Source organism: Morus notabilis, unplaced genomic scaffold (genome assembly GCF_000414095.1).
Source record: "Morus notabilis unplaced genomic scaffold, ASM41409v2 Scaffold485, whole genome shotgun sequence".
Classification (NCBI taxonomy): domain Eukaryota; kingdom Viridiplantae; phylum Streptophyta; class Magnoliopsida; order Rosales; family Moraceae; genus Morus; species Morus notabilis.
This window is the reverse complement of record NW_010364290.1, coordinates 666,289-683,517: the sequence shown is the minus strand read 5'-3', so window position 1 is coordinate 683,517 and position 17,229 is coordinate 666,289. Positions and strand designations below refer to the sequence as shown.

At 32.2% G+C, this 17,229-nt stretch overlaps 2 protein-coding genes across 2 annotated transcripts in view; one reads left to right on the top strand and one right to left on the bottom strand.

Moving 5' to 3' along the window:
- LOC112093096 (sucrose transport protein SUC4-like) overlaps positions 1 to 693 on the bottom strand; it is a 6,727-nt gene extending 6,034 nt beyond the window's left edge. Inside the window, exon 1 of the mRNA XM_024170895.1 lies at positions 10 to 693. Coding sequence (XP_024026663.1) covers positions 10 to 303 — 294 coding nt within the window. The 5' untranslated portion in view covers positions 304 to 693. The remainder of the gene's footprint in view (positions 1 to 9) is intronic.
- Positions 694 to 14,323: 13,630 nt separating this feature from the next.
- On the top strand, positions 14,324 to 15,031 carry LOC21408216 (protein DOG1-like 4). The gene has a single exon (XM_010106244.1). The coding sequence runs from the start codon at positions 14,324 to 14,326 to the stop codon at positions 15,029 to 15,031; it is 708 nt and encodes a 235-aa protein (XP_010104546.1).
- The last annotated feature ends 2,198 nt before the right edge of the window (positions 15,032 to 17,229 follow it).

The following is a 17,229-nucleotide window of genomic DNA, read 5'->3' as shown; positions in this document are numbered from 1 at the left end:
CGAGGGCGCTCCAGCGACGATGAACGGCCGCCGGCGACCAAAGCGACTCGTGCTTCGATCACTCATGAGGCCGACCAGAGGCTGGACGAGAAGGCCTGAGAGCGGTCCGCAGAGCCATATCACGCTCGCCCACGCGTGAGGAATCCCCAGCTCCTGCACGTAAGGGGTCAAGAGAGAGAGTTGCAGAGCCCAGCCGAACTGAATCCCAGCGGCCACTGACGCCACGCGGAGAAGCCGCCGGAGCGGTACCCTCGCCGGATTCGCGGCCCTGGCTCGGCGGCGGTCGGGTTCGGGGATCGCCATTTCCGGCGAGCTTAGCAAAGTTCTCAGAAGAAGTTTTTTTCTCTCACTCTCTCTCTCTCTCTCTCTCTCGTTTTCCCTAACGGAATGACACGAATTTTCCGGGAAAATATGCAGGAAAAGCGCGAAACAGGTGGCGGTTTCGTTGAGGCGCGCAGCCGTCAGGACGTCATTACTGTGGGAGCTTGAAGTGTGTGTGTAATGTCATGTGACGAAACTACCCTTTTCTTTTGGATTTATTTACGATCCAAGCCCAGCGTGTAAAGGAAGCAAATGTTAGTGGTTGACCTGCTTGCGAAATTAGGAATAGATACTGGGGGCAAATACGTAGATTGGATTTTTTTGTTTTTGATTTTCGCTCCAACTGTCGGGTCTTCCGAGTTTCGTAAATAACCAAACTTGGCTGGGAAACATGCAAACTAAAACCATAATATATATATATAATATTAAATAAAATAAAAAACATATTTAAATATAGTTCTATTTGTTTTTTAATTAACTCATTATGTTATTTTAACGTTATATATTTTTTTTATAAAATTAGTATTTAAATTAATAAATGTTTAATTCCTAAATAACAAAATTGCATGTTTTAAATATTAAGTAAAAAAAAATAGAGTAATCCCCTAAAAAAATCAATAACAACCAAATATAAAAAAAATAAAAAAAACAATTGGATTGGTGCTTAATTTTGTATTAAGTATAGCACATCCTAAATTTGAGATTAACTAAAGTATTGTACTGGAGAATAATTTATTCATTCAAAGCGTTAAGTTTTAGCATTGATATATAAATTTCACATTGTATTAAAATGTTCTTAAAAAGCCGGCAATTTCCATAGAAGAAAAGAAAGGAATCTAAAAGAGAGAGGGTGTAAAAAAAAAAATTGGCTAGCTACCAAACTTCAACTGGAGAGAGAGAAAACAAACTAGCACTTCTCGTAGTCGTGGAACACCATTCGACAGTTAATAAACTGGCTTTTAGTTGCAAGTTGGGCGTCAAGTGTGGTGCTACACAACGAATCATGACAAATAAACAAAATAAAAAGAATGTCTTCTTTTCATAAATTTAAATTTAAATTTTTATAAGAGAAAATATGATGATAAAAATAATGAATTGTTATATGAATTATAAAAAAAAATACAGAGCTTTATTTCATAATGATCAAACAACGTCTCCTATTTGTGGGTCGCAACTCGAAAACTGAGAGCCACGACGGGGTTACGTGCTCGGAATCCATAATTCAGAATTAGAAAATAATTGTATTTTTTGCGAACCAAATGCACGATTTTCTTTAAACCCATTACATCATCCTCAAGAGCTTCACTTAAATCCTTGCGTGATTGGTCTCTATGCAAGCCGACCGATGAGAATAGAGAGTCACTTTGGAAGATGGAGCAATATTTTTTGCTCTTTTTTTCGCTCTATTTATTTCAGTTTATTTTGATGATGATTTACTCTTTTTTTTTTCCTAGGAAATTCTTATTTACTTTCTTGGCCTTTTACTAACGAAGATGCATTTTTCACTGTTTGATTAAAAGTGAATGATTCCCAACGGAGTAGTTCACATTAAAATGAATTTGATTAAGTTTGTAGGCCATTTTGTTCCCGCTTTTTTGAAAATGAAATTGCAGGGACTCCCCCCACAAGCAAATATGAAATATCATTGAAAGATATATTAGATAGAGAGAAGTGGGGGGTCTAATGCAAAAAGGAAAAATCAACCAAAATAATAGAAAAAACCCATTACATCTCTCATATTATAATCATAATATTAAATATCATACAAATGTAATTAGATTAAAAAAAATTATCATCGACTAAAAAAATAAGGAATACTGTGGCAAGATATTTTTGTACTACTTACAATGAAAAGAAACAAAATTAGATTATAAAATATAATCACAAAAATGAATAACTAAAAGAAAAAATGCTAGCATGACTCATTTTATCACTCTCTCTATTCACATTTTGACACAAAAATTTCACTATCTCATTTTATGTTTAAATAATAATATATCATATTAATAAAATTTACGTATCAAATAATAAATAGAAAGAATAATAAAATAAATAATGCTAGCAAGTGATGTTAAAAGTGACATTTCGTTTTCCCCTCAATAAATAAATTTTATATTTTCACACCAAAAAAAAAAGGTAGAAGACGTATAACGTTTTTTTAGTCAAAAACTCTTTTGTCGCATTTGGCTTTCTTCTAGATCAATATCACTGTAAAATAGTCATCTCCAGCAAAATCTATATAATAAATATTAGAAAGCAATCAAGTTTTTTTTAGGGTAATAATTCATGTCACGTGTCGTGTTTGTGTCATATTTTAATCATTTTTTTAAATTTACAGTCAACCTGAACACGACCCGTGACACAAATTTTTTTAAAAACCGCAACATGAACACGACACGATCACTTTACGAGTTGACACGACACGACCTGAAAATGACCTGTGACACGAAATTGACCCGTGAATCTGAAATTGACACGAAAATTGTATACTTTTATTTAGTTTTTTACATATTAGAAATAACTTAAAATTCATAACACACTAAATTATAATAACATCCATTGAAATTAAGTAAATAATAATATAAGATTTTAAGTATAACTATCATGATATCACAAGTTCATAATAAAATTTAAAATATGAAATGAAAAATATATGTATTTTTCAGTTTTTTACGAGTTTCGTGTCGTGTTCGGGTTAGGAGGGTCCAACCCGAATTGACCCGTGTTTTTCGTGTCAAATTCAGGTCGACCCAATTCTGACCCAAACCTCTTTTTTCTCAACTATAACTCATAAAATTCGTGTCATCATATCGTGATCTATATTGCCGGCCCTAAGTTTTTTTTGTCCAAAATTAGAAAATGAAAGTAGCTACTGTTAAAGATCCAGGTACATTATGCAAAAGTGAAATTACGAGTTATTGTGATTAGCAAAAATTACGAGTTATTATTAGTGATTTTTTTTTTTCATATATTATAAAATCATCATAGATTCATATATATCCTGAATATATATCCGTAAGTATGTACTCCATATAACTTTAAAACTCATTGTCACACGAAAATTCACATAATTGATAATCCTCAGATGACGTGTGTTTGAGCTCACTCCAAAGTCCAAACATTTTTTTTTCTTTAAAAAAAAAAAATATTCAGAAAAGAAAAAAACACCGGAGTTTTATAGTCAGTAACCATGAGATTAGAATTATTTTTGATTTACGTGTGTTTTTTATAAGAGAAAATACTGTAACGAATCATGAACCATTATTCGAATCAGAGAACGAATCATCTAACCAAACGGGACTTAATTATTTATTTGAGACATGACAGGAGTTTCATTATGAGAAGAAGACGCATAGACAAACAGTGACAGCCTTTTTTTAAAAAAAATATGAACAGTGACAGCCAAATTAGTACTTAGTACTAGGATGAGAACATGAAATTATGAAGCTCATCCACACCTCAATAAATGATCCTCAAACACTTCTTTGTTAGACCGTATCTGAGTGGAGACCACACCTTGACTATGCGTATGTTACTATATATTTAATGCAATTAGGAAAGCAACAATTTTTAAAAAAAAAAAAATTCTACAAGTAATGCTCATAAAAAAAAATGTTGTCAAATTTATTTTGTGTACATCTTTTTATATCCTTCAACGAAATTTCAAAATACATTCCATAGCCTAGACAAATCCAAGAGAATCTTTAGAGAATCAAATTTAGCATAAGATGGTAGAGAAAGGGACAAAATCATGTAGAAAGGAGATAATTAATCATGAAGGTTAAGCTCAAGCATGACAATTGTTTTAAAAAGAAAAATATCATAGCATAAAATGGTAATACAAACACTAATTCACACCATTAAATGCATCGAACCACCTCAAGGATGAGATCTTTAGAGAGACGGGATAATGGAAAAGCAACACGCTTAGCACACCATAGAGGTGAAGCACGCCCCGAGCTCGGCGGGTTGAATGGAAATTTCGGGTCAACCTAAGGGATAGGGTCGGCTTAACCTAGCTCGAAATTTTATAAAATATTTTTTAAAAAAACAAAAATTAGGAAGGTGTTTAGAGCGACCCAGCCAAGTCTGAATAAAGCTTTTGAGCTCAAAACCTTTGTCATGCGTCGGGCCAATAGTGATGGACCTCGAACTGACCCGTTTAGCATAGTCTAAACTTACAGCTCTAGCACACCACTAAAAAACCAACTACCACCCGACTCATTATTTGTCCCAAACTCCACGGCCATGTGCCTTGCAGCAACAAACATCATCTTCATCATCATCTCGGCCCCATTGTTCTTGTGCATTGAAATACAAGATCAGGAGTGTGAATACACGTTTTCTTTTTTGGCGAAGTTCCACTAACATTTCTTTATGATTAATCACTTTGGTACCTCTATTATAGTGAAACATCTCGTCAATACACTGTGTTTATAATAATATTAAAATGGTACATTCATTTTTAAAGAAATATTTTTGGTACCCTGAGACTAATTTTTAGGACATATAATGTCAAAACTACCATTTCATTAATTAAATAGAAACTAATAACTTTAAAAATATTTTCTAAAAAAATTAACTTATTCTAATTAAAAAAAATTAACTTATTCTAATTTTTTTAATTTTTAAATGTTTTAAATTATTTTCAGCTTTTAAAAAAAAATATTAGCTTGTTGTTAATTAGTGAAAGAAATGAACATTTTAGATCTCAAAAATCAGTCTCAAAGTACCGAAAGAATGTTTTTTTAAAGGTAAATGTATCGTTTTAATATTATTAAATACATAGGGTACTAACAAGATTTTTCACTACAATGAGGGTACTAAAATGACTTTATCACATAGTGTTATGTTCAAATATTTATACTTAAACACCTTGTGTTGAGGGATTTTTCCTAGATAGTCAGAGATCACGACACGTGTTACGAACTCAACCGAAAAAAGAAGACCAAAACCGGGGGGCGTGAAAGGGGATCGACGCCCACCTTAGGCGAGGGTCGGATAGAACTCAATCGAGGTGAGACTCAAACTGAGATAGAAAGCGAGATCGAGATCGAGACCGAGACTGCGAAGTATTCTAACGCATTGAGACGAAGTAGACAGAGATCGAGGAAAGCAGGAAAGGCCCGTGTCAAGGTGTGAATCCCGAGGTAGTGACACACATCCCACTTCCTCTTAACTAATGTGACCAACTCGAGTACGGTACGTGTAAAGTGAATAACGGAATTGATAGTGACATTTCTTAAATTAGGAAGCTTTCAAAAACCTTCCATGGGAAAATGTCCTAGGAGAAACCCTAAGAACAAATGAATGACTATGTGTCATGATCAGGATGGATCATGAATATCCATTAGGGTAATCACCATATAAATAGAAAATGAAAGAATTGGAGGAATCCTCTGACCAAGAAAGGATATGAGACTTTCAGTCTTTTCTCTTTAATCGAAATTCTTCTTCTTTTATCTTTCTGCTCACTTTGAGATCCTTTCGATATTCTACTGACTTTAGCACATGAGTGTTTTCTGCAGGACAACCGCCCCCAACGTGATCGGAAGCCGATAGAAGAGGAAGCGGAGCAACATCGGAAGTTGATGTTTGAAATATGGCACAGACACCTTGCAAACTTTTTGAGTTAATTGGCATAAATGTACGCGTGTACCATATATACGTACAGTATTTTATGAGGTTTTGATCAGAATTACCATGGAAAAACATGACAAAATGACTAGATAACATTGACGTTTTAATTTTGCAAATGAATAATATTGATATCGATCATCTTGTTTTTTTCTTCTTCAGTTTCCCCACCGAAAAATGACTTGTCTAATTATATCGTATGAGCTAATTACGAACAGTCATGATTAAAGATGATGACCACCTGACTCGCATTGCTGAGTGGGGGGCCACGTCTACGTGGGAATTTACCACAATGCCCTTAAATATTACTAAATCAGCCATTGAAAGTGGATATTTTCCAGTTACATCTTCTCATCATAGAGATGTCACGATCCTTAAAATTACTAATTAAAATCATCCTTTTGCAAGAGGACTGTTTTCGATTTATATATGCACATCTCACTATCGTACTATTTACACATCAAAATCATTCCATTTTAAAAGTCTTTATGATACGCGAGCATTTACAAATATACATGTTGCTCACGAAAATGTCCTTATCGTCTGTATTATATGCCTATTTCTCTCATACTGACTACTGTTTTCATATTTCTTTCCTTACATGCAAAATATAAATAAATACAATAGTTAATTAGTAATTCAATTGATGGTTCGTTTTCTTGGTGGTTGTATGCATCATGGTGTGTGTGTATATATATATATATATATATATATTTTTCTTTCCTTACATGCAAAATATAAATAAATACAATAGTTAATTAGTAATTCAATTGATGGTTCGTTTTCTTGGTGGTTGTATGCATCCATGGTGTGTGTATATATATATATATATATATTTATATATTTATATATATTGTATTTCCTTTTCACTCCCATATAATAGACAAATTAAATAATGAACGGTTCTGCAGACGCTGCTTCACAGACCACAAGGGCATTGAGTGGAACGCGGCTTCGCATAGCCGTCTAACAATAATATGCTCTGTAATATATGATCCGTTTAGTTTACTGATTTGAGTTTGTAATTTAAGTTGAGATAATTTTATTTAAGAGTTTTTTATTGTATAAAAAAAGTTAAATGTTATTGTTTCTGAACTTTTTAAATAAAACTCGAATCGATGAAATGAACGGATATATACATATGTATATAAAAGATTTCTTTCTTTTTAAAATAGAGTTAAATTTTTAGTTTTTACCAACTTATGTGCTTATATGTGGAATACGTACAAATATGCTTTACAAGAAAATAGATGTAAACATAAAATTTGGTAGATGTAATATTTCCATTATATCTTTTCCTTCTTTCTAATACATAAATAAAGCTCCTTAGAAAAGGGAAAAAAAAAAAACAAAAATAAAGGAAAATAAAGCCACCGACGCAGTCAAAGCATCCTTTCTCATAAAAAAACATGTATAGTTATATTTCCTCAAAACAAAAACTAAAATGTCAACACATTGCTTGTTTCGTTAAAAAAAAAAAAAACACTTAAATGTAAATAACATATTTTCAAAATGAATTTAATTAAGTAAATAGCATATTTTTAAAACTATTAAAATAAATAGTATATTTACGGATAATCATTTATTTACTCCACGTAAGTATAATACTTACTGAAAAATACTCAGCATAAATATTTTCTATTGAATCATCTATAAAATATGTCATTTACTTAAAAATTCATTTCTAAAATATATTATTTACCTCTTTATTCCTAAAAAAATTACAATAATAATGATGTCGCATGTTTCATTAGCAGTTATTTTTAAAAGGAGATTACAATGATTAATTCATGGGCACGTGAAATAAGATGAATTTACCCTCTAATATATCTAGAAGTTACACACCCAAATTGGAAGCTTTCTTCATAATATCCCCGAAATTAATAATTTCTTTAAGCGGATCATTTCTCTGTCCAAAACATGTGGCAATTGGATGTCTTCTAAGGGTTCGTTTGGTTGGAGGATTCAAATCATGTGATTCGAACTATTTTTGATTTACGTGTATTTTTTGTGAGAAAAAATACGGTAACGAACCACGAATCATAATTCGAATCAGGAAACGAATCCCTCAACAAAACGCCCTCTAAGTTCTCACCCATATTCTAAGCCTTGACATGTGTAAAATATGAACTGCACTGTGAAACAATCATGCCTACCAACTTTTGCCCCTTTTTCCTTCTTTTACTTTTTTTTTATTTTTTCCTTGCTTTCTTGGTTGTTATATGAATAAAGTAAAATATTGATACCGACTTGCATGTTAATTAAAGGTTTGATGTAGGGTTATAGAGGGACCACAAATAGCATTATTCATCAGGTACATCTTATTCAGTTGATTACCTGTAAAGCGTTATTGTTTTTCAATCCATGGTGATGGCTAATAATTCATCTTTTCATACATAAGAGACAACAACGTTATGTATTTTTAAACCAAAAGAAAGGGAATAAAAGGAAAAACAAAGGAACAAATAAAAAAAAACAATGAAATATAAGAGCCATATATATTGGGATAGAATTTTAGTGGTTGTCATCTTTGGTTTAGTTTTAAGGGTTTGTTTGGGGGGGTTTTTTTTTTTTTTTTTTTTTTTTTTTTTTTTCTTTAGAAGATGTTTTTGGTATTTTGTAAGTCTAAAATTTATTTTTAAAGTGTTTGAATGAACTGTCAAAAATGACTTTTCAAAAAAGCTTGTAGTTGAAATTATCAATATGCCTTCTTAAAAAGCTTTTCTGAGTAGTTTTTAAAACTCATATTAGAGTTTTAGTAAGACATTCATGAACTTCATTTTGACATTTTTTTCCCCTACTGATTAAAAGCAAAAGAAAACTTTCTGTTAAACGGGTCCTAAGACATTACCTAATACCTATAAAGGAATTTAATACTAGACATAAATCAGTTCGAACTATATAATATCATTGGTGACTAACACGTTAAAAAAAATAAAAATAAAAACAAAAGGGAAAGGGGAAAAAGAAAAGGAAAAGGAAAAAGTGGGTGTGTGAGTCCTTTGAGTTCTCCGCAAATGATTCATGTCTCGTTCATTTTCACTGATTTGAGTTTTTAGTTCTAAATTTTTACAGTTAAAAATTTTTAAAAAATGTCACATCTCAACTCGAATTAAAAACTCGAATCCGTAAAGCGAATGAGGCCTCATTAAATCTAAATGATTTTTTTTTTCCCAACAAGAGCAACCTCATATATAGGTTCCTTTAACAACAAGGTTTTCAACATTGGGTCCCAAAAGATTTAAAAGGAGACGATTTTTTCTGTCGCATACAAAAAATAAAATAACCCACGTGTTTTTTTTTTTTTTATATAGAATCTTATAATTAAAATCTTTCCAGAGTCTGTAGTTGTAGCTGGAAAAATCTGCGATCCATTTGTATCAATCATGTCCATTGACCTGTCCGACAAATTTATTGGATGCCTTAAGCGAATGTCTTCTTCTAAGAGGAAAACCTGTATGAATTTGAGCGAGTTAGAACGCTTTGACATTCAAGTCTGTAAACAATACACTGTAAATTTTCACGAGACAAAAAGTAAAGTACCCAAGAAAAAAAAAAAAGAGAGCTATGAAGCAATACTATTTTAAAAATTACCTTGGATACAATACAAGTAGAGAGAGAAAAAAAAAAAAAAAAAAAAAAAAAAAAAAAAAAAGCCACGAAGCAATCGCCATACTCACTGTTATGTCATCATTAGCGGATTGGTTTTTGGGCTGCATGTGGATTCTTTACGCTCCCAGTATCAAAATGGACCTAATGTTGGGAAAGCCCAAAACGGTTTATGGAAACTTCCCCTTCTAATAATTAGACTATGGTTTCCTAAAGGTGTGATCATCTCATATCTTACGTGAACTCTATCCGTTCGGTTTGCTAATTTAAGTTTTTAATTTGAGTTGAAATATAATATTATGTAAGAATTTTTTACTGTAATAAAAAAGTTAGATGTGACTGTTTCTAAGAGCTTTTTATTATAATAAAACTCGAATTCTAAACTCGAATCAGCGAAAAAAATATGACCTATATATATCAACCAAACGAAAAGGTAATTACATAAATTGTCCTCTTTGAAAGGCTTGAGTATAAAAGTGTCTTCTATTATACAATACTACAAAAATATATACTCACTTATGCTTAATAAGAAATATTTTATACTTAATTTGTCCTTATAGTTTATTTTTTTTAGCATGTTCTCAATTTGGTATGTTTTCATATTAATATTTAGATATTTTCTCTGATCATATAATGGATTTGACTTTCATTTTTTTCCTCATTTAATACTCTGTCATCAATTTAAATGATTTATTATTGATATTGTTTTTTTTTTTTTTTTTTTTTTTTTTTTTTTTTTTTTTTTTTGCTGATCTATTGATATGGGGTTTTAAATTAGGGTTTTCCCCCCCATGCTTTAAAAAAAAAAAAAAAAAAAAATTTATGTCAGGCTAGCAAGTAGCAATACGTTTTGCAGCTTTGGATATTTGCTTTGAGGGCTTGTCGTTTTGGAGCTTTGGTTATTTGTTTTGCGGGCTTGTCACTGCTGTCCTTGGGTACTAGCGAGGAGAAAAAAAGGTGCTTCCGTCCGGCGTATTTCTTAGTGCTGGTGGCTCTTTGTTGTCTTTTTTTTTTTTTTTTTTTTTTTTTTTTGTTTGTGTTAAGGGGGGGGTTTTTTTTTTTTTTTATTGTTTGTGTTAAGGGGGGGGTTTTTTTTTTTTTTTATTGTTTGTGTTAAGGGGGGTGTATTATATCTTGTTTGCTTTAATGTTTATATTATGTCGTTCATGTCTTGTTTTATCATTTCTTTTTTTTTTTTTTTATTGTTTGTGTTAAGGGGGGTGTATTATATCTTGTTTGCTTTAATGTTTATATTATGTCGTTCATGTCTTGTTTTATCATTTCTTTTTTTTTTTTTTTATTGTTTGTGTTAAGGGGGGTGTATTATATCTTGTTTGCTTTAATGTTTATATTATGTCGTTCATGTCTTGTTTTTTCATTTCTTTTTTTTTTTTCGATTTTATTGTTACACGTTCAGTTTCATTGTTGTAATGTTATTATCTTTACAACAATGAAAATAAATTTATTCCTCTTTGTAATTACATTATTATTTTTATTATGTGTTGACGGTAAAAACTTATCAACAAATTAGTAATAGGTTTTCAATGATTTGCGCTCGGACTAACTAAACTCTAAACGTGAATTATCGGAGGAAAAGAAACAAAATCAACACACGGGATTTATAGTAGTTTACTCCAACATAGAGCTACATCCACTGAGTTTTTCATTATTCTTGATAGAGAAAATACAAATTCTGGAGAAAAAGTGTTTAATAATCCGACCTCATTTCAACCCATTCTTTCTACTTATATACATCATGTCGTATCTGTCAGTTATTAATCATCTAATCAAATCCTGTGATATCTTCTTCCTACTCCGGAACAATAATCTTTGATCACTGAGATTTCAGCCAATTTGTCTGACTTTCTCCACCGGCCTCACCACCTACTCTGCATGCATTTAATGCACGTCAAATCCTAGCATAGCCGTACTTCAACCTGGACGTGGGTGCGTTCGTCGCCTTTGACTCCTTGGAAGCGCTCTTCGTTCATGACCAGTAGAGCGTTCGTCTTCACGGTGTGGCTCTTGTTTCTTCTAGTTTTAAACAAGGATACTTGACCGTTAAGAGTCGACGTTCATCCAATGCGCTCTACCACCACTCTGTGTCTTTGTCTTAGCTATTTTATCCGTAAATCATACCACGTGGCACCTGATCATTGCTTCGTGTGGGGCTTAAGATTTTACCCCAAAACATTATGTATATAAATTTTATATTCTTTTTCATAATTATTTTCACTTTACAGTTTGTGTATATTATTTTATTCATTGTGGTTCATTATGTAATTATCATTTAAATAATGAATATTTAGATTAATGAAATTGAGTTTTATTTTATTCCTTTCAAATAGGATAATATATATTTCAAAATAATGAAAATTTGTTGATTACGTTTTTTATTTTTTAATAATTACAGGTTCTGTTTGGTAATAATTTTAATAGTATATTAATGAAATTGAAAGGATTTTTGGTACATTAATTTTTTTTTTCATTATTTACTTTTCACGATAATTCTGATAATGATATTTAATTTATCATTTTGTTAGTTTTTTTTTTTCTTTTCAATCTAGAATTTATTAAACGGGATGTACTCTTAGCGGATTTTTTAACTACCAATCTTGTAATCCAAATGAATTATGTATTGTTTACGGTAAAATTATCAATATGTTAATGAAATTTCTTTCTCGTGTATCTTCCGTATATTAATTATGATATTCATTACAGTAAATACTGTTACTTTTGCAGTTTTGTGTATTTTGGTGTAATGGACGGGCATCATTTCTATTGATGTTGTTACTCAATCCTTTTTGGACTATATTCTCATCTTGATCTAGATAATAACAACATAAATTTTCCCTTTTACTAAATATGGTATGTTTTATTAATTGTATTTTTCAGATTTCATTTTGTGACTTGATTTTTAAAGTTTACTATTTTGATGTTTCATTAATTTCATCCATTTTCATTACAGATGGATAATAAAGTCTTTTCATTTATAGTGGTAGACAGTTTTGTAAATAAATAGAATATTGGTAGATATTCTTAGACTCGGGGTACTTTAAGTGGATGTTTATGTATATAACCCCAACAAATCTTTCTTTGAAAAAGGAGAAGGGAAATAATCTAGTTTAGGGCTTTTTTATTTCGTATGTTCGAGTTGAAAATTTGAGTTACAAAATAAATTTATATAAGAGAAAATACTGTAATAAAAAATTTAAATTTAAATTTTAATGAGAAAAATATTGTAAAAAAAAGTTTAAGTTGTGATTCAAATTATGAAATAAACGGAACTTTAGTAATGAATAATAAAAATATTTAGAAAATTTAGAGCTCATATGCCAAATTGATCCGAATATTTGAAGGTTACACTCCAAACTTCACGCTTTATGAGTGAGGATTTTATGCTCCTCTGATCTAGAATCTCCCTTCTATTGTAAGAGGGTGAGAAGATTTTAAAACATTTTTCTCTTTCTTAAGGAATTTATTTTACATTGCGCAACAGTTAAGTTGATCAATAAGTAAAAAATAATACATAAATAATTATTTAAAATTCACTCGTTTTGTTAGTTTGAATTGAATCATAATTCAAGCTTTATTTACAGTGTTTTTTTTTTTTAAATTTACATTTTATACTATAATGTTTTTTTTACATAAATTTACTTTGCAATTCAAGAAAATGACCATAATTTCAACCATGATAAACTGAAGTTGACTAATTGAGAAATACGTCAACGTATACGACATCGCACAAGCTAGTGATTTAGACCGTGTATGATCCGCGGGTTGCTATTTTGAAAACGTGAGTACTTCACCAAGAAAATGAAGGAACAGCATCTCACAATCTAGAATGGATCTTTGATGAAGTGGATGACTGCAAATTCCTTATTGTTATATACCCTTTTGAAGGAAAAAAAATAAAAATAAAAATAAAAGAAACTAATACCGTGTTTAAAATTATTCTTATTTTTATTTTTTATGTTTTTTAAGACTGAAAAAATAAAAATAATTTTAAAACGATGTTTAGCATAATTAAAGACAAAAATAAAAATGAAAGTGTAAGCTTTTATTTTCTCCTCTCTCAAAAAAACAATTAATAAATTTTTTTATATTAAAAATAATATCTTTATAAAATTATTAAATGTATTTTAAAAATAATTTATATCTAAAATTAAAAATATTTTCATATAAAAAAATTATTTTAAAATTCAAACTAACGGATAGACTTCCCGAAAAGATATTATTGTTCTTTCAAAGAGAAAAAAAAAAGATAATATTGTCGGTCTAACACCAACCATAATAGTGAAACCAAAACGACAAATTCACAAACTTTGAGGAGGACCTTTCAAGTTATAACTACCCAAAACGACATTCCAGTCTTTTTTCAATATACGCGACATTTCAAGAAGAACTAGATTAACTAGCACCGCCATCCCATTTCTTCCCCGGTGGCTGGAGCTCCCTCTTTCCGAGTATTCTCAATAATTCAACGCTTTTTTTTTTCTTAAAAGAATAACAAAATTAAATCCCATCTTTCCTAGAAGAAAGGCAATAAAATACCTTAAACCGGAAGCAAAACACACAGCTCAAATTAACTAAATTTAGACAAAAGTTATTAATTTTTCCTTTGCAACAAAGAAATTTTAACTTCAACGATAACACAAAAAGATTGTCGTTTTCAGATAAAATGTGACTATAAATACAGTCTCATTTTGTAGTTCTTTCCTTTTTCCATGGAAGATTAGAGACGGAGGATTATTCAATGGCAAACTCTAACGAGCCAAATTCTCGTGACAGGTTCGAGGCCTTCTACGAGGAATGGCTCGCCGGCCAACAGGCCATACTCAATCAGCTTCTTCTCGTCGCGGCGGAGACCGCCGAGAAGGACAACGACTGCGAGCGGCGAAGATCGTTGATCGAGCAATCCCTGTCTCACTACCAGCGCTACTTCGAGGAGAGAAACGACATCGCCAGCGACGACGTGTTCGTCGTCTTCTCCTCTCCGTGGCTGAGTTCTTTAGAGCGGGCCTACCTCTGGATCGCCGGATACCGTCCGACGTTGATCCTCCGCCTGGTGGAGAGCGGCGTCGCCGACCTGTCGCCGGAGCAGGCGAGGAGGATGGATCGGCTGAAGGCGGAGGCGGTCCGATTGGAGCAGGAAGTGTCGGAGGCGATGGCGGCAGTGCAAGAGAGCGTAGCAGCGCGGCCACTTGTGGCATTAGTGAGCCGGATGGGGAGGGCGGTGGACGGGGAGGTATCGGCCATCGACGTGGCAATGGATAGGCTGAGGGCGGAAATGGTCGGGGTGCTGGAGAGCGCCGACGCGCTGCGGGGATCGACGATGAGGAGGGCGATAGAAGTGCTGAGTCCGGCGCAGGCCGTGAAGTTCCTGGTGGCGGCGGCGGAGTTTCAGCTTCGGATTAGAAGGTGGGGCCAGCAGAGGGACTCTAACAGAGAACCTGCTGTTTAACCGACTGCGCTTGAATTTGACGATTAATTAAACTTAAAAAATGGAGTATTACTCTTCATCATCAATAATTTTCCTTTTTTTTCCTTACGGTGTGGGAAGGTTATGACGTTTTGTGTGTCAAATTTTCTGGCTTAATTACAAAATTTGAAGTGTACTAGTGTTCTCCTAGACAAATTTGGGAAAAGAAAAGAAGATGACATGAATCATACATGCATGTAAAGAAAAATATTTGAGCTAGTACTTTGAGAACACCGCAATACAGAGTTAGATTTTATCTACATATCTTTATTGGAAGCCTTCAGATGTTTCCTCCAAAAGAAAAAAGAAAAAAGAAAAAAAGACCTTCAGGTGCTGTGGTGTAATCGTATTTACCACCCCTTGTCAAGGGAAAATTAAAATTGAACCGACATTCTTAGCGCTTGTAACATTAAGATTCAAATATGAGAAGAAAATGAGATAAATACCGTATGAGTACGGATTTTTAATCATCCTCTTTATTAATTAAAAAAAGAGAGAAATAGGGAAATAAGCTAAGACTTGAGATGAATTAAAATTAATAGGCCAATAGTTTACCTAAGTTAATAAATAGGCCAAATTACTGTTTTCGTCCATAACTTGTCTGGTTATGAACTATAACTTGACAAGTTATTGTCCATAATTGTCCATAACTTATTTGGTTATAAACCATAACTTGATAAGTTTATCCATAACTTATCTGGTTATGAACCATAACTTGACAAGTTATGGCCTATTAATTTCTATAACTAAAAATTGGCCTATATACTTTCTTAAGCTTTTCATATTAGCCTATTTTATACTATTTTCCTTAAAAAAATATTAATCAAGAGTAAAAATAAAAATCTAAACCAAGCAATCTAAAATTAAGCTCCGCAATTTTCTCTTTATTTTCTAGTTAGTAACCCACTTGTGAAAAAGTCCAATACCAAACTGGGTTTATTAATGGTTAACCATTGGGACGACATTATATGGACCAGTACACAACAGCCTGGGATTGTCCAAAGCTGCGAGGCCCAATGGAATTATCATGGACTTTGTTTTTCGTTGTGAGCCAGCCTGATCAAGATTCACATGGTCATGATGCGTAAAGGTCCAGACAGCTTGTTTTAAATAGAAGCCTTGTTATCACCTGGTAGCGTAGTTGGTTTGTAGTCAAAGGTTCAAGTGTTGATTGACCCACTTTCAGAATCATAAATGTGAAGTTTTGTTCATGTCAACCCAATTAGCACATTCTATTCTGAAAAAAAAAAAAAAAAAAAAAAAAAAAACCCCAATTAGCACGTTTAATGGGTTGAGATGAGGCATTCCTTTGTCGAGGAATAAAAATTACCGTTGAGCCTTCAATGAATATTTCTGTTAGCATCTAGGATACTCTCTTTAATAACGTTGAGGTGAATACTTGATACAAATATTGGTCGCCCTTTTCTAGAATTTTTTTAGCCAAAAAAAAAAAAAAAAGAGGAGAGAGAGAGAGAGAGTGGAATTTTATGTTTTTTGCTAGAACTTTTAAATAGAAGCTTAGTTTATAGGGGGAAAAAGGAGAGCAAAAATGATGCCAAACAAGAAAGTACAAGGAGAAAGCAGAGGAACCGTTCGAGTTACAACTCAAGTTTCTCTTACAAAAAAATTTAAAATCAACTTTTTTACTATAGTATTTTTCTCTAAGAACTCTCTAAACTAAAAAAGAAGACTCCTAATATTTTCCACAATCAATTCATCAACAGCTAATTGATAATTATATTTGATCGCACGAACTACATTAACATCAGTCTCAACACAATATACAACCAATCCTTTAGATCTGAAGAGAGATCCTCAGGAATAGCGATACACTACACAATGTGTGGTGAGAATCTTCCCGTAAAGTGAGTAGAAAAACATCCGAGAACTACACCATACTGAAAACCACGATTCATACATTTGATCAGTATTTTTCACTCATGTCCTAAAATGTGCTTCGTTATTAGCTATGCATTTAGAAAAGCAATATATATGTATATAGTTTTTGGAAAATCAACCACATAAAATCGCTTCAAGAGAAAGAAGCATATATTGAAAGTTATACACACCTTCAATCAACACAAACAAAAGCATAGTATAGCAAACAATCCGCAAAATCTTTTATGCACATAAATTAAAGTGAGCCCCACGTAACTGGTGTACTACTATAGTATACCTCT

Coding starts and splice junctions, on each gene's coding strand:
- LOC21408216 (XM_010106244.1), top strand. CDS start 14,324: ATGGCAAACTCTAACGAGCCAAATTCTCGTGACAGGTTCGAGGCCTTC.